Source organism: Lissotriton vulgaris, chromosome 9, assembly GCF_964263255.1.
Source record: "Lissotriton vulgaris chromosome 9, aLisVul1.2, whole genome shotgun sequence".
In the NCBI taxonomy this organism is placed as follows: Eukaryota; Metazoa; Chordata; class Amphibia; order Caudata; family Salamandridae; genus Lissotriton; species Lissotriton vulgaris.
The window spans coordinates 838978767-838996912 of record NC_141697.1 but is presented as its reverse complement, the minus strand read 5'-3'; the positions used below and the strand labels follow the sequence as shown (position 1 = coordinate 838996912).

At 47.8% G+C, this 18146-nt stretch overlaps 1 protein-coding gene across 1 annotated transcript in view; it reads right to left on the bottom strand.

The window, feature by feature from the left end:
• Window positions 1-18146, bottom strand: part of LOC147692340 (EH domain-containing protein 1) — a 1152127-nt gene that overhangs the window by 153577 nt on the left and 980404 nt on the right. The window contains exon 4 of the mRNA XM_086936776.1: window positions 16858-17022. Within this exon, the coding sequence (XP_086792902.1) occupies window positions 16858-17022 (165 nt within the window). The remainder of the gene's footprint in view (window positions 1-16857; window positions 17023-18146) is intronic.

Here is an 18146-nt window from a genome sequence, read left to right as displayed (position 1 = left end):
CTTCTTCAGAGGTCAGAACAGCAGGCCGCAGTTGCACGAGTTGCAGAGTTGTCTGTGGCCAGACGCGACGTCGCGTGACGTTATGCTGCACACACACACCGCTGCAGGACTTCTTCCTGGCACTGGTGGTTCTCTTGAGTCTTGTGCACCTAAAAGCAATGGAAGACAGAGGAACATCAGTTCAGTTATACACCCCAAAAACTAAAAAACCGAGGGAGGAGCTACGCGGACATCCAAGATGGTCGCGTGAGCAGAGAGCTCCAGAGACCCGCGCCGCCCTCATCGATCTATCCTTCCGATATCCTGGTTACTTTGATGGGCTTTTGAAGTACTACTCGTGCTGATGCTGCAGCACTTTTCAGGGCTGAGATCGGACTTCGGGAACCATCTCTACGTCGTCCTAAGTTTTCTGGCCTAGCCCCGGACGGGACCGGGGTCTCTGCTGCTCTGTGTGGCCGAGCAGTAATTCAACAACAACGGTCGCCTGGCATCCGATCAACCGGTGGTGTTGTCACTTTCACTTTCAGTTTCCATTCCACCTCCGGGCTGACTGCCTAGGGTGCAATCTGCATTGCTGGCTCCGGTAGTCTAACCAGTTGTGCGTTCTGACCATAGCCCTGGGCCGGCAGTCTGCGATTTTTTGTGTAATTGCTGCTTTGGAGACCAGCGGGTCGCTGCCATTTCACCAGGACCGGGAAGACCCATCGGGGTGCTGCTTCCAATATGGCGACAAAACCTGAGCTGGAGAAGCGCAGGACGAAAGTCACTAATCGTGGGGGATCAGTCCAGTCTAACGTAATAGATCTTATACTCAACCAAGAGGCTCCCCCAGCGCTGCTGGCCGCAGTATTGAGGACCCGAGGACGGACCTGGTGGCTACATCGGAGGTGTCCCTACAAGACCTCATGGCCGCCATTGCTGTACTCAAGACAGATATGGGTCAACAGTATGAGGCCATCGTGTCCAAGATAGACACGGTGGCGGTTGATGTTACCCTTATTAGAGCTGACTTGGCTAAGACCAATGAGAGGGTCAAAGCATTGGACCTTAAAGCCACCAGTCTGGTTAACGACATGGCGGACGCACAATCGGAGATCGGAAATCTGCGGTCATCGCATGATCTGCTGGCCAGACGTATGGAGTAGTATGATAACAAGGCCCGACGGAACAACATCCGCCTGGTCGGGGTACCGGAGGACAGTGGCGCTGCTTCTATCGATCTATTGGTCGAGGAATTAATTGTGACCAAACTTGCTCCCGCAGGCCTCAGCAAGTTCTTTGCGGTTGAGCGTGCGTACCGCTTCCCGGGTGGACAGTTCAAACCGGGGGCTCCCCCGAGGCCTATTATTGCTAGGCTATTCCACTTTCGGGACAGGGACGCCATCCTTCAGGCCTCTCGCAGGCATGGCCCGCTGAAATTTGAGAACAGCTCCATTTCTATTTACCCTGATTTCACTCCTCAAGTGCAGAGACAACGATCGGGATTCCTGGGAGTGAAACGTCGACTGAGGGACTTGGGACTTAAATATGCGATGCTGTTCCCAGCTCGCCTTCGCATCGAGTATAGAGAACGTACTTTCTTTTTTGATCAACCGGACAGTGTTAGCGACTGTCTGGATTCCTTGCCTAAGGAGGACACCGAGAGCAGGGGCCCCGGAGGCGCGGACGGAGGTGCATCGGCACTGGAATGCCATTTGGGTCCTGAGGTCCGATTCTGGGTCGTAACTATTTGCAGAGTAATTTCTATATGTTTTCACTGTTAGGCCCAGGGGTGGGGCGGGATGGGGTTGTCTCTCCCTTCCTCCTTAGGGGTTCTTTGTGTAGATTTCTGAAGGGGCGACAGGCACACAGCAGTTTGGGGTGGCTTTTGAGTCAGCAGGGGTGCAGGGTGGGGGGTGTTGTAACGGGTTCTTGGTTGGGGGGTGGGGGAGGGGTTTTGGTCGTTTTTTGTGTTCTATGTTTTGTTTCTCACATGGTACTTTTTCATCTGCTTGTATCCTTGCTCTGAGGTTCTGGGAGGGGATGGTTTGGGGGTCTTACAGGGATGGGGGGGATGACATGAAAGTGCTGTCTTGGAACGTTAATGGTCTGGGAGACAGGATTAAGCGTGGAATTGTGCTTCAATTTATTAGGCGCCATTCCCCTGATGTTGTTTTACTCCAAGAGACCCACTTGATAGGGAATGCTTGTAAAGCCCTAGATCGCCGAGGATACCGACTGGTGGCGCACGCTGCTTTTACATCCGGTTTCCGGGGGGTTGGTATAATGGTGAAATCCTCCTTGCCCCTTGAGATAGATGAAGTCGCTCTCGACGATCGGGGTCGATATGCTGCTGTTTCGGGGAGATGGGAGGGGAGGCTGATTGTAATTGTTGCTGTTTATGTTCCTCCGGGACTCCAGGCTACCACTTATGCTGACCTTGGCAGGACTCTTCTAGGGCTTCCGGATGGTGTCCTTATAATGGGTGGGGACTTCAATTCGGTGGTTTCGGGCGAGTGTGACCGGCTACCCCCTAGGGTTTTGCCATTGTCCCAGATGTGGCTGACTGAGCTGATTGAGACTTTTGGGTTAGTGGATGTCTGGCGGATGTTGCACCCCACACAAACTCAGTACACTTTTCATTCTGGTGCCCACGGCAGCCTCTCGAGAACTGACTACTTTCTGATGCTAACTGCTAACACCTCCTTGGTGCGTGGGGTCCGGCATCTCCCTAGGGGTATCTCTGACCATTCCCCCCTGCTACTTGAGGTTTCGGTGGGAGGCTCTTCTGGAGATAGGGTCCCTCCTATTCATCCCTGGCACTTTAGGAATCCTCAGCTTCGCTCGGACCTGGTTAAGGCAATTGACTGTTATTTTGATGAGAATGAGGGATCAGTCGCTTCCCCTACGACTTTGTGGGAGGTTTTCAAAACTGTTATACGGGGTTCTGCGCTGTCCCTTATTGCGGCTGATAGGAAGGCCAGGAGGGAAACTGTGTCAGCTCTTGAGGCGGAAATTACTACGCTTGAAAGTGAATTGGGTGGTGATGATACACCTGCAATTTTGCACTCCTTAGCGCTGAAACAGGCAGACTATAGAGCCTTGGTAACTGACGCTGCTAAAGTGATGCGTATGAATCAGCTGGGCCGACTTTATGATGTGGGTGATAAGGCTAGTAAGCTCTTGGCGTGGTTGGACAAATCTGAGAGACTGAATCGTGTGGTGCCCGTAATAACCCATGAGACTGGTGTGTGTGTGACTGATCCGGGGAGATTGTTGAATGTTTTGTGGACCATTTTCAAACAGTATACCGATCTGTGAGTGACCGAGATGAGGCTGACTCCCGCTTGCTTTTGCGTGATATCGCGCTGCCCTGCGTGTCGGAAGAGGATAGATTAGCTCTAGGCGCACCTATCACGGTGGATGAGATCGCTATTGCCATTAGGTCCTTGCGATCAGGAAAAGCCATGGGGCCCAACGGTTTACCTATCGAGCTATACAAGTTGCGATCGGACAAAATGGCGGCCCATATGCGCACCATGTTTGCTGATGCATTCGAGGCGGGCCTCCTCCCTTCCGACCAGCGTCTGGCTACCATAGTAGTCATCTACAAGGATGGCAAGCCTCGTGATCTATGCACCTCTTATCGCCCCATCTCGTTGCTCAACGCCGAGCCTAAGATTCTGGCCAAGGTCCTCGCTAATCGTTTACTGACGGTGATCTGCGACTTTATCCATCCGGATCAATCCGGTTTTATTCCTCATCGGAATACAGCGCTCAATCTTCGTAGACTCCACAGCGTTCTCACGAGAGCTGAGACCCTTACTGAACCTGCTGTCGTGGCCTCTCTGGATGCCACGATGGCCTTTGACACCATTGAGTGGCCATATTTTTGGGCGGCCCTTTCCAAGTTTGGTTTTGGCCCTAGCTTTATTGCGTGGGTGCGGCTCCTATATGAACAACCGTTGGCCCAGGTTGTAGTTAACGGCAGAGTTTCTGAATCGTTTACTTTGGGACGTGGCACCCGCCAGCGGTGCCCGCTCTCTCCACTTCTCTTCGTATTGGCATTGGAACCACTCGCTGCGTGGCTTCGATGGGAGCCCTCGATTAAGGGGATCCAGTGGACACCGGACCTGGAGGATCGCGTCTCGCTATATGCTGACGATATTCTTCTTTATTTTACCTCACCTCAGAAGTCCCTCAACGTGCTCTTCGATGTTCTCACCTCTTTTGGGAAGAATTCCGGGCTCGTTATTAATTGGACCAAATCATGTGTCTATGTTATAGCGGGGGTGCTGCCTCCGCTACCTCGTAGATTCCCGATCCAAGTGGCAGATATTGGTTTCAAATATTTGGGAATTTTCATTTCTATGGACTCCTCAGTGCGCTATGACCGTAATCTCTATGCTCCTCTTCGTCGCCTTAAGCAGGATGTACGGAGGTGGCGTGGCTTGCCTCTATCTCCTCTTGGACGGGCGGCACTTTTTAAAATGATGTCCCTCCCTAGGTTTTTGTATGCCTTACAGAATTTTTTTGACCCTGTTCCCTCCCGTTACTTCCGTGAGGTTGAGGGCCTTCAGAGGCAGTTAATTTGGGACGGACGAGCTCGTATCTCCCTATCTAAACTCACGCTCCCATGGTACGATGGTGGCATTGCCCTGCCGGACATCAGGCGTTATTATTGGGCCTCACAATTGAGTGCGATTAACCACGTGACGTATTCCCCAGGGCTCACTCCCGCTTTCGCTATGGATAAACTCCTGTTGCCGGGCGGCAACTTCAATAGGGCCTTATACTCGAAGGCACCACTTCGACTCCTGACTGGACCTACGAAATGCGCCGTGTGTGCTTGGAAGGATGCGACTGTGGCCACAGGTTGGAGTGATAGATTGACGCGCATGACCCCGTTATATTGTCAGGATTGAACCCATTGCAGACCGCTCTTTGCAGGTGTCCTCCGCTACCAAGTCTTCCTTCTGGAGTAAGTCTTCACCCACTCCCACAAGTTGGACTCAGCTTGTAGCTAATTATCGCTTCGCACTGAGCAGGCATTTCCCTGTTGCCAGAGACAGCTTAGTCAGTTAGCGTTCTAGTGTTTACTTCGAACGCTGGCGCTGTGTACTTGGAGCGCGAGCATTTTTCAAACGTCGCACTTCAACTGAAGATATTCCGAGAGGCGAACGTGTCATTCGCGCTCTTTTCATAGTTAGCTATTTTTAGTGACAATTATAGTAGAAGTCAGTCAGGTTTAGTGACTAAGTCCTGACCCCTCATTTCAGTTCATTTCCCGAGGCTCCGGCGGCTGTTTTCGGCCGCGTCTGTCACCCCACCAAGCCCCGCTAGCCTCACGGACTTCCTCAGCGAGGCTTCCTTGCAGTTCCTTCCCAAGTTATCATTCCCCCTTCTCGTCAGACACGTAAATATCCAGCTCCTCAGAACTTGGTCGGCGTGAGCTGAATTCCTTGTCACCCAGGCAGCGGCTCGCTTCACTGGCAGCTCTTCATTCAACGGCAGTAGCAGCTAAGAAGTTGGTGAGCTCGAACCAGTTATCTTTGTCTGGAAATTACTTGTACTGTTGCTCAGCCACATATGTTAATTGGAGTCTCAGAGGAATTCCTTGTATCAAATTCACTGCCAGCTTAAGACATTAAACTCAACTGCTTTTGGAACTGAACATTTGGCAGGCTTCAATTGGTGTAGTGAACCGGAGCTGTATATCATCAACCTTCCATACAGAGTCTACAAGTAGATAATAATATATATATATATATTCTTGTGTACCACCTATGCTGCATTCTCTGTGCTTTTGCCAGCTAAGCTCCAAAGACTATTCTACACAGCAGTTACTTTGAGACCTACTAGAGAGCAGCTAAATCTCACACATACACAGGTACTTGGGATAAGGTCTAAAAGTGATTAGTTGAGGAAATTTAGCATATTGAAGGCCAGAACTTAGTAATGTTGTTGTTATGTTTTGCAGAATGAATCTTCACTAATCCTAGAGCGGGAGAAGATATCTGTGTGAGCAGTCTCTCTGTTTGTCTTATCCACTTCCCCTTTCCCTGACGTCCCTGTAGCAAGAGAAATCCGGCTCAGTGGCGAAAGGGAATTGGGAGCTAGCGTCACCTTCGGTTTGGTACCCCCGCGGAGCTCTGGAACTACAGGTACTTTCTGACAGATTGAAGTGCCCGCTGTTGCTTCCGCTTGAGTATCATGGCTGAAGGATTAGATTTAAAAGCCCTGGGATCCATCCTGGAAGATTTACAAAAGCAATTGATAGAAACCAGAGAGGAGGTTAGGAAATCTAATCAGGAGACTAACTTTCTTCGTCAGAAGATAAATGAACTCACGGTTAGCCCAAGTCCAGATTTCGGGGGTCAGAAGTCCCAAACTTTTAATCCTTCTCCAGCCACCAGTGAGTTTTCCACCCAGGTAGTGCATGCTATGTCTCCCACAATTCCTCTTGCCCCTCCCGAAAGATTTCAGGGTGATCCAAACAAAGCACAGGTTTTTGTCACTCAGTGTTCGTTACATTTTTTGTGTAAACCAATAATGTTCAAAGAGGATCAATCCAAAGTGGCGTTCATGCTGTCGTACCTGAGTGGAGATGCCGCATCTTGGTCATTGCCTTTGGTGTCTACTAATGATCCAGTGTTATACAACTTCCGAGAGTTTAAGACAGAATTTTTACGAATTTTTGATCGGAGAGCAATCTCTCAAACCACCGACAATGAGCTTCTAGATTTAAAACAAGGGAATCGAGAGTTGGTGGCGTATTTAGCTCAGTACAACAAGCTTATAGTCGAAACAAATTGGCCTGCAGAAAAAAGAGCAGCAATCTTCTACAGAAGTCTGCAAGATGAATTGAAGGATGGTCTCTCTCAGATCCCTAAGAGACCCACAGACGTTTCTGAACTTATCGACCTGGTTCTTCAAATTGATCAGAGACAATCTGAGAGACGTCAGGAGCGGCGAAAGGAAACTCGACCTATTCCTCCAAGATTTGACCGTATGCGTTCAGAGAGTATTAAGGCCAAGGAAGAAGCCACAGTAGAAGAACCAATGCAAATTGGTACAGTCCGTGGACCTCTTAGTACAGAGGAACAAGAAAAGTGAATGCAAGGCAAATTGTGTATGTACTGTGGAGGTTCTGGACATTTTGTCAAGGAGTGTCCACGTAGACCAAAGACAGCGTCATGGGTAAAAGACAAGCTCCACCAGTAGAAGGAGTTGCTCTGGTGGAAGCCGAATCTAAGTCAACTCCTTTAATCCAGTCTTTGTCTAACACCATGCAGTTTTCAGCTCCTCATCTCATACTCTCTTGTCAGATTATTTTTGGAAGAGATCAAAGTGCTAATGTAGCAATCATGATAGACTCAGGAGCTACAGGAAATTTTTGCGATATTTTGTTTGCAAAGCGTTTGGGAATAAACTTTGTGAGGAAGGACAAACCTGAGCCTGTGCGAGCTGTTGATGGAACCCCTTTATCTTCCGGTCCGATAGCTTTTGATACAGAGACAATCTCGGTGATCGGGCCTGGAGAACATTATAGTTACCTTCGATTCAGTTTAATTGATGCTCCTCAATTCCAACTCATTTTGGGCCTGCCTTGGTTAACTGAACATAACCCGAAGATTGATTGGGCAAAGAGAACTGTAGACTTGACTTCTGAATTTTGTTTGGAACACTGTTTTCATTCTCCCTCACGGAAGACTGAGTCAAGTGAAACTTACTGTTTGGCTAATCAACCGTAAGTAATTTGTTTGGTGGAACTCCCAGAAATTCCTGCGCAGTATCAAGATTTGAAATCAGTTTTTGATGAGCAAGAGGCGCAAAGACTTCCCCCCCATCGGGAATATGATTGCACAATAGAATTGGAACCTGGGGCCTCGCTGCCTTGTAGTCGCATATATGCTCTTTCGGAATCTGAAAATTTGCATTTAAAGGAATACCTTGACAAGAACTTGGCTAATGGATTCATCAGGCCTTCTCAGTCCCCAGTTTCCTCCCCTCTTTTTTTATTCCGAAGAAAGACAAAAGCCTGAGGACTTGCATTGACTACAGGGCCTTGAATTTGGTGACCAGAAAGAACCGTTACCCGTTGCCACTTATCTCCGAACTTTTGGATCAGGTGAAGGAGGCTCAGATCTACACCAAATTGGATCTAAGGGGTGCTTACCATTTGGTCCGGATGGCTGAAGGAGACGAGTGGAAAACAGCGTTTCGAACACGTTATGGTCTTTTTGAGTATCAGGTCATGCCCTTTGGGTTGTGCAATGCTCCTGCGGCATTCCAACATTTTGTAAATGACATACTTCGTGAATTTCTGGATCGATTCGCAGTGGTTTATATTGATGACATCCTTATTTTTTCCAAATATACTGAGGAGCATATCCTGCATGTTCGAACCATTTTGGAATGTCTTTTGAAGAATCAACTTTTTATGAAATTGGAGAAATGTGTATTTCACGCAACCAAGGTAGAGTTTTTGGGGTTCATACTCTCCCCCGAGGGAGTTTCCATGGATGAATCTAAGCTCAAGGCAATCCGAGATTGGTCAGCTCCTTGCTCAGTAAAAGAAATCCAAAGTTTTTTAGGTATCGCCAATTTTTATCGGCGATTCATTCAGAATTTTTCAGAAAAGGTGAGCCCCATTACTCGATTGTTGCGGAAGAACGAGAAGTTTGTATGGGGACCCGAGGCTGAAGGTGCTTTTCAATTCCTCAAAGAATCCTTAGTCACAGCTCCCATTTTGCAGCATCCAGATCCTTTGGAACCATTTTTTGTAGAGGCAGACGCTTCCAACCTTGCTATTGGGGGAGTTTTGTCCCAACGCCATAAGAAGACAGGACAACTTCATCCTGTAGCTTTTTATTCTCAAAAACTTACCTCAGCAGAAATAAACTACGCCATAGCTGACAAGGAGTTGTTGGCAGTCAAAGTAGCGTTCCTCGAATGGCGACATTACTTGCTGGGAGCCAGACATGTGGTAACCGTATTTACGGATCATAGGAATTTGCAATTCCTTAAGTCCGCACGAACTTTGACTCCACGACAGCTCAGGTGGTCATTATTCTTTGCAGATTATGACTTTGTCCTCACGTATAAACCTGGAGTAACCAATGGAAAAGCAGATGCCCTCTCTCTATTAAATGTGGGCGAGAGTCCTGAGGCGAAGACAGAAGAATTTCTCATTCCCACGGATAAGATTGTGGCAGTCACAGTAGTGGATGAGTTGGAAGAAAAGATTGTTTTGGAATTCAAAAAGAAAGATTACTCAAACTGGGAGAACGAAGGTCCAGACCGTTCCGTGAAAGATGGGAAACCTTATTTTCAAGAAAAGATGTTTGTCCCCGGAGAGAAACTTCAAGAGGAGACCATACGAAGGTTCCATGATCAGCCCTTGGCCGGCCACAAAGGAGTCTTGAAGACCTTGGAGTTGGTAAAGCGAAATTTTTTTTGGCCAGGTATGGAAGCTCAGGTTCGACAGTATGTTGCCACTTGTGAACAATGTTTGAAAGGGAAAAGTCTCAGACAGTCTCCACAAGGTCTTTTAATGCCCTTACCTGTACCTCCCTATCCCTGGCACACTGTATCCATGGACTTTATTGTCGAGTTACCGTCGTCTCAAGGGAAGTCAGTCATTTGGGTGGTGGTAGACCAATTTTCTAAAATGAGTCATTTTATTCCTCTCGAAAGCCTTCCAAATGCCACTGAGTTAGCCACCTTGTTTGTGCAGCACATAGTTAAACTGCATGGAATCCCGAAGGTTGTGATTTCAGATAGAGGTTCCCAATTTGTGTCCCGATTTTGGAGATCCTGTCTCAGAGGTCTGGGGGTGGACTCTCGTTTGTCCACCGGTTATCACCCCGAGACCGATGGACAGACTGAGAGGGTAAATCAAGATTTAGAGCAGTACTTGCGTTTATATCTAATGGATCAGGAGGGAGATTGGCCTTCTTTACTAGCTCCAGCTGAATTTGCTTACAATAACTCAGTGCATTCCGCCACTGGTTATTCTCCTTTCTTTTTGAATTCAGGTAGACACCCCAACATGTTGGTGGGTAGAGTTGTAGGGGACGTCCCAGCTGCTGAGGAAATCATTCGAAAGTTACAGTTAGCATTTCAGTTAGCCACTGCAAATTTGGTCAAGGCAAAGGCTGCTTTCAAGAAACAAGCTGATAAGGGTCGCAAGGCGAATCCAGTTTTTCATCCTGGGGATCAAGTTTGGGTTTCCACGCGCCATATGCGCTTGCGGGGAAATCGAAAATTTCAACCCAGGTTTGTGGGACCTTACTCAGTGGACAGAATGATAAATCCCGTTAGTGTAAGACTTCAATTACCAAAAACCTTGAGAATCCACCCAACCATTCATGTATCCTTGATTCGGAAAAATCCACCTAATCTTCGTAAGGTCCTTCCACCAGTTTCAGTGCAGGTAGATTCTGCAGAGGAATATGAAGTAAAGAGAATTCTGGATTCTAAGATTAGGAAGGCACAACTATACTATTTAGTGGACTGGAAGGGTTTCGGTCCTGAAGAACAATCTTGGGAACCCAGTTCTAATGTTCACGCTGCTAGATTGGTGAGAGAGTTTCACAAGACTTATCCAAACAAACCTAGGAAGGGGGTTTTGGTGGGGGTACTGTCAGGATTGAACCCATTGCAGACCGCTCTTTGCAGGTGTCCTCCGCTACCAAGTCTTCCTTCTGGAGTAAGTCTTCACCCACTCCCACAAGTTGGACTCAGCTTGTAGCTAATTATCGCTTCGCACTGAGCAGGCATTTCCCTGTTGCCAGAGACAGCTTAGTCAGTTAGCGTTCTAGTGTTTACTTTGAACGCTGGCGCTGTGTACTTGGAGCGCGAGCGTTTTTCAAACGTCGCACTTCAACTGAAGATATTCCGAGAGGCGAACGTGTCATTCGCGCTCTTTTCATAGTTAGCTATTTTTAGTGACAATTATAGTAGAAGTCAGTCAGGTTTAGTGACTAAGTCCTGACCCCTCATTTCAGTTCATTTCCCGAGGCTCCGGCGGCTGTTTTCGGCCGCGTCTGTCACCCCACCAAGCCCCGCTAGCCTCACGGACTTCCTCAGCGAGGCTTCCTTGCAGTTCCTTCCCAAGTTATCATTCCCCCTTCTCGTCAGACACGTAAATATCCAGCTCCTCAGAACTTGGTCGGCGTGAGCTGAATTCCTTGTCACCCAGGCAGCGGCTCGCTTCACTGGCAGCTCTTCATTCAACGGCAGTAGCAGCTAAGAAGTTGGTGAGCTCGAACCAGTTATCTTTGTCTGGAAATTACTTGTACTGTTGCTCAGCCACATATGTTAATTGGAGTCTCAGAGGAATTCCTTGTATCAAATTCACTGCCAGCTTAAGACATTAAACTCAACTGCTTTTGGAAGTGAACATTTGGCAGGCTTCAATTGGTGTAGTGAACCAGAGCTGTATATCATCAACCTTCCATACAGAGTCTACAAGTAGATAATAATATATATATATATATATTCTTGTGTACCACCTATGCTGCATTCTCTGTGCTTTTGCCAGCTAAGCTCCAAAGACTATTCTACACAGCAGTTACTTTGAGACCTACTAGAGAGCAGCTAAATCTCACACATACACAGGTACTTGGGATAAGGTCTAAAAGTGATTAGTTGAGGAAATTTAGCATATTGAAGGCCAGAACTTAGTAATGTTGTTGTTATGTTTTGCAGAATGAATCTTCACTAATCCTAGAGCGGGAGAAGATATCTGTGTGAGCAGTCTCTCTGTTTGTCTTATCCACTTCCCCTTTCCCTGACGTCCCTGTAGCAAGAGAAATCCGGCTCAGTGGCGAAAGGGAATTGGGAGCTAGCTTCACCTTCGGTTTGGTACCCCCGCGGAGCTCTGAAACTACAGGTACTTTCTGACATATATGACTCTGAGCGGCTGGGTAGCCTGTCGCGGACGAAAGGGTTTGACAGATGGGACATGATCGGTATTAGCAAGGTGGAGGATCTTTGGGCCAGAGGCACAGTAAAGTCCTTTGAGGCCCTGAAGGTAGAGTATCAACTGGACGATAAGGAGTATTTTCGTTATCTTCAGGTGCGTCACGCCCTGCTCTCTGCCTTTCCCCCTGGGACGGAAGTCCCCCAGTCGTCCCCGCTTGTGAATCGTATTCTGGACGGCCATGTGCCGGACAGTACGATTTCTTTAATTTGTAAAAAGCTCATTAACACCAGGGCTGATCTTCTGGTGAAACTCAGGGCCTCTTGGTTAGCAGATGGCCTCGAATTGGATGACGACGACTGGCAAATGGCGATTTCCTCCCCCAAGGAGGTGGCTATTCCGGTTCAACTTTGTTTTGTGCAATTGAACATCCTCCACCGAGTCTACATGACTGGTATGCGTCTGGTTCGGATGGGGTTCTCAACTGATGGGTTGTGTAGGCGTGGTTGTGGTATGGATGGCACCTTTCTTCACATTCTATGGGAATGTCCGGTTATCTCCGCTTTCTGGTCTAGAGTGCATGATGTAATGGGACGAGGTGCTGCCTGCTTAATGTGTGGGAGCCTACGGATTGTACGGCCGCTCAGACCTTTTGGATCACCCTGGGCAACATGGTTGCCAAGAGGGATATAGCGCAACTCTGGGGCTCCCACAGACCACCTGGAATAAGTGCCTGGAAAGATAACATGGATTGGTGCATGTTTCGGGAAAAGACAGTATATGAGGCTCGGGCCGTCCCAAGAAATGGGGTAGGATCTGGTCACAATGGAACGAATACCGTGGAGACATCTGTACCCCACCACTTGATTACACTGCTACCATTCCCTCGTCCCCGTAATTGACGTTCCTTTAGACTGGCTACCATTCCTTTCTAATGCTCCTTTTCGCCATCTCCCCGCCCCTTGGAGAACTGTTTTTATTCTTAGAGATTGTTTTCCTCTTTCCCCCCCTCCCATGATCTAGACATTGTTTTCACCATGTGAGTGTTTCTGTTTTTTGTTTGAACTTCATCAAAATTATAAAATGAAACCTCCGGTATCCTTCTTATGATGTTTCATGCCACTACACCGTAATGGAGCGATTTATGGCTTTGTCCACAACGTAATGTGGTTGATTACTCTGTCGATTGTCATAGCGGCCGGCCCGATTGGGTTGTAGGCAGACGCTGTGTACTGTGCATTTGATAATAAAGGTTTAAAAAAAAAAAAAACTCGAAAACCACATACAAATCAGCACAATCCCATGCCATCCATGCCCTCCATGATGTTTAAATTCAAGACACCCCACAGAAAGACTAGGCCCATGCACCACTCACTACCCCTGGGCATAATGGTTGAAACCTAGGCAAAATGGTTGCAGACCTAAGAACACTGCCTGCATTCAAAATGGCCCCCTGCCTCCCAGCACATGGCCTGCCTGTACCAGCACTCAAAATGGCCCCCACCCCCATGGCCTGTCCCCATGAACATCCCAAAAAATCGAAAAACACAGAAAAATCAGCACAATCCCATGCCATCCTTCCCTCCATGATGTTTAAATTCAAGACACCCCAAAGAAAGACTAGGCCCATGCACCACTCACTACCCCTGGTCAAAAGGCCACAACAACAACCCAAAAAAACGAAAAACACAGAAAAATCAGCACAATCCCATGCCATCCTTCCCTCCATGATGTTTAAATTCAAGACACCCCACAGAAAGACTAGGGCCATGCACCACTCACTACCCCTGGGCATAATGGTTGAAACCTAGGCAAAATGGTTGCAGACCTAAGAACACTGCCTGCATTCAAAATGGCCCCCTGCCTCCCAGCACATGGTCTGCCTGTACCAGCACTCAAAATGGCCCCCATCCACATGGCCTGTCCCCATGAACACCCTAGAGAGTCAAGGTACTCCTTTGCCTTGATTTCTGAAGAGAAGTACAATGTCCTCCCTTCGTTGATAATTTTTAGCTGTGCCGGATTTATCAGGAAGGCTTGCATCTTTTTATCCTGAAATGGCTTAATCATTCCTCTTAATCGCCAGCGCCTCTCTACGGTCGTGTGACAAAAATCTGGCCGGTTTAAGAATGAGACCCCCTCACTGCTTCTTCTAGCATCAGGCCTAGCCAGTTCCGAGATGGCCTGTCTCAGGATGAAATTTCCAAGGAAAATTAGGACTGCCCTGGGTTTATCGCTCTCTTTAGCATTACTTCTAATTTTAAAGGGGGTACTGTGTACTCTCTGTACCTTAGTGGGCCAGTTCCAGGTGGACAGTTCGGGAAATGCCTGTTCAAAGAGCTTGATGATATACGCCCTAATATCAGACCCCTCGACCCCCTCCGGGATTCCCAGGACCCTCAGATTATTCCGGCGAAGCCTGTTCTCCATTTCCTCGAGCTTCTACTGTATATCCACCACCTGGGAACAGTGCGCATTGACCTTAGTGACAGCCTCGGCAACCTCGGCCTCCGTTGATACCACCCTATCTTCCAAATTTGAGACTCTGTCCCCAGTGTTAGCACAGGCCTTGGATAACTTCCTAACCACGCCCTGCATCTTCCTCATTGCAGCCTGGGATTTACGATTGTCCTGGCGTGTTAACTCTCTATGCGCAATTATCTCTTGGTGGATTGTTTCCAAGAGCGACATTTGGGTAAGTTCCAAACAGGGCTGCCCTGCAAAGGCATAGAAGATGAATGGTCCCAGCTCAGATCGCATTGGGGGTTGGCCTGACCATTTGCTGCCGCTAAGGGCCTTAGTGCGGTTGCAGGCTGATCTTTCTCGGGGTCATTCTCAGAGTCCAGATAGGAGCTGCCTTCCTCATCCTCCTCGGACCACCCGACCCCATCTGAAGCCGAGAAAAAAGCTTCTCTTGGAGCGTTCTCTTTTCCATTCCCGACTCCACTGACTGCCAAACCTCCCAGTTCTAATGGCTCCACCATGTTGGTATCAGTGGTGACTTGTGCCAGCAATTGGGGGCCGGCCGCATTTTGACCCGAATCGAAAGGCACTAGGGGCCCACCATTTTTCCCCAATAATGAGGCTGCTTCTCCGGGGGTCGCTACCTCTAGAGAACCCTCCGCTGAGCCCTGAAATTGCTGTTCCAGCATCGTGATCACTTGTGTTGAAGGAGGGGCCAAATTGGGGGGAGCCCCACTAGCATCTGTTGTTGGCTCTTGAAGGACCTCCACCTCCACCTCTATGGGTATACCGCCCCGACTCCTTGGTCAGCTCCTTAATCTCCCTCTCCTTACCGGCCTTAGAGAACATATCCGCAATTGACGCTGTAGCCAAACGGGTCCGCACTGCGGTCTGCTGCCTCTTCTTCTGTTGTTCCACCGGGGGCGTTTGAGCTTTCCGAGTGTCCTCAGCTACCTCCGCTTCTGCTCCTTCACGCAAGATTTTCTTTTTTCCCAAAACCGCTTTTGACCCCAGATTTACTTTGGGGGCCATTGCTTCCTTCCTCGCACCGCCCCACTGACTGGATGGGCTCTGGCTTTTTCGGCAGATACTCCCGCTGGTGAGCTCCGCTCTAGGCTCCACTCCACTCCGCTGCCGCCTTCGGACCTGTCTCCGCCCACCTGAGCACCCGAGGCGTTTCCGATCCGGGGAGAGAGCGGCTACCGCAATCACCAATGCCCGCAGCAGTTGTTTAGCAGACCCGCGGCAGGAAAGCGCCGTCAACATGCCGCCCAAATTTCCCCTCTGTAATGTTTTTTTCCCTTAAAACGGGGTCGGGTAGCTCCTGGCTATGGGACGACGTCTCCATTCGGCTCCTTCTGCTACGTGTCCTCACCGCACCACCACTACGGCAACAACTACGCGGCCGCCATCTTGCTTCCACCCCACGCTGTTGCTCACCTGGACCCGAGTATCTGTATAAATTCTAGTTGGGTGACCTGCGCGCTCTATCAGAGTCATATATGCAATCCTCTAGGAATATGTACAGGAAGAAATGGAGATGCCACTACGGGTCGTAGAAAAACAGCATGAGAAATCACAGTGCTCCTTGATAGGTCTAGTCAATAGATCTGCTGCAAACAAACAAAACGTCGGAACTACTACAGATGCAATAGGGGTTTTAATTCTGAACTACTTGGTGAGACATAGGATTTTTACAGCAAATGTGGATGGTCATTAAGGGAATTATAATATATTACTGTTTTCAATCTATACCAAGAAACTTTGGACAGGAAATACATTTCCTTGATAACAGAGCCCTGAATTAATTGGGTAGAAGGGCTGTAGAGGAAGACCATGCTCAGTCATTATGCAAAACCTAGAGTAAACAGCAGGGCATGAAAAAGATTTGTATCAATCAAAGAAAGTGAACCTTTTCAGGTAATGTGTGAAATAGTGACCTGAGATAGACTCTGCAAGGTAACAGTGTTGGCATGGTTATAGTGGGGGTAGGGTAGGAGTGAATGTTGTGCATCCACACCTGAATCTGGGTTGGTATTTCTCTCAGAGGATCAACAATATTGGGGTCTGGTAGAAGAGTCCCTTTGAAGCAGGTATTGATGGAAGATTACTTTGGAATTCATCTAGTTTGCTCTATTACCCATAGAGCCTCGGTTTTGTGTAACAAGACTTCTAGATGTAATGGAGGAATAACAACTGTAAAGGACTGCCTCTACTTTACCTTTTTTGACCATGTATGTAATTATGTGCACACTTTTATGGATAATGTAATATCCGAATAAAGGTTATTTTGACTTTTTGACTTTTGACTGCCTCACAGAATAGGGACATTCTGTGTAATATAGCAAAGGTTAGTGATCAAATAATATTTTTTTAAGAGCTATGAGACTGAAAAAATATAAAATAAAGCAAGGCAGTAAAAGAACACAGGTCGGTCAGTAAATTAAAATGTTACAAGTGTATCTGACGTGATAAAACATGCATACCTGCATCTTCTTAAGGTTTGGAAAGTCTCCGTGAGAGATCTGGTGCTCCCTTTCAATCTTAAAATAGATATCACCCAGGTTCTGGATAAGTTCCTTCTTCTTGTTCTCTTTGCCAAATACATTGGGCATCTCCTTCTTCAGTGAACCAATGATATAGGCATGAACCTTAAAGAGTAAAGACAAAGGAGAGTGGGGCTTTAGAATATATGCATGGCCTAAAGAAGGATGGACATTGATGACCACACAAAACCAATAAGAACTGGCAGTACATGAATGATGCACGATTCAAGTTCTAAAATAGTAAAGAATGCTAACAAAAAAAGCTTCAAAGCGCAGGTCTCTTCCAGACCTTTTGTCACTTATCTTCTTTAAAAAAAATGTAGATAGATATATATTGGCAACAGGCAGTAGGTTATAGTTAGGAGCAAAGTTTCCATAGGAAAAGCATTTTTGTTTTGCCAATAAGTTTGGCGCCGCTTGAGGAATCTTCACAATTTGTTTTAAAAAACTCTCCTTTTTAGTTCTGCTGCTGTACTGAAAGTTTCGGGGTGATCAATCAAGCAGGGACCAACAAAGGGGGGTCCCAAAACATGTTTCCCCAAGTTATATCTATGGAGAGTTTTCATTTTTTTAACACAAATACAGGCTGAACCCCTGAATGGAATTACACCATTATAGGCAGAAAGCTACACGTTGGTCCAGAAAGCATGCTTTTTGTGATTTGGTGTAAATCTGTTCCGTAGTTTCAGAGATATTTAAGTTTAAAAAATATAGATATCTAGAGACGTGAGTCCTTGCAGTGGACTCACAGATCCCCCTATCTCCACCACTCTGCAAACGCACCTCCTGGCGCTCTGCTGGTTGGGGGATAAAGTCCCCTTGGCTCCAGAGGGTCCTTGGGGGCCAACAAACTCTCCTGTTACCTCCACTAAGTCCCACACATTGGGATTGCTGAGAGGTCTTTTGGAGGCTACGCCCTCTTTCTCCACCACTCTGTACACATTCCACCTGGTACACTGCTGGTTGGGGGATGACGTCCCTTGTGCTTCAGAGGGTACTTGGGGACCAACAAGACCTCCTATTAATTCCAGTAAGTGTGACACAACGGGATTGCTGAGAGCTCTTTGGAGGCCAAGTTCCCTTTCCCCACCACTCTGCAAAAGCGCCTTCTGACACTCTGCTGGTTGGGGGATGAATATCCCTTGGCTCCAGAGGGTCCTTGTGGGCCAACAAGCTCTCCTGTTACCTCCAGTAAGTCAAACACAGAGGGACTGCTGAGAGCTCTTCGG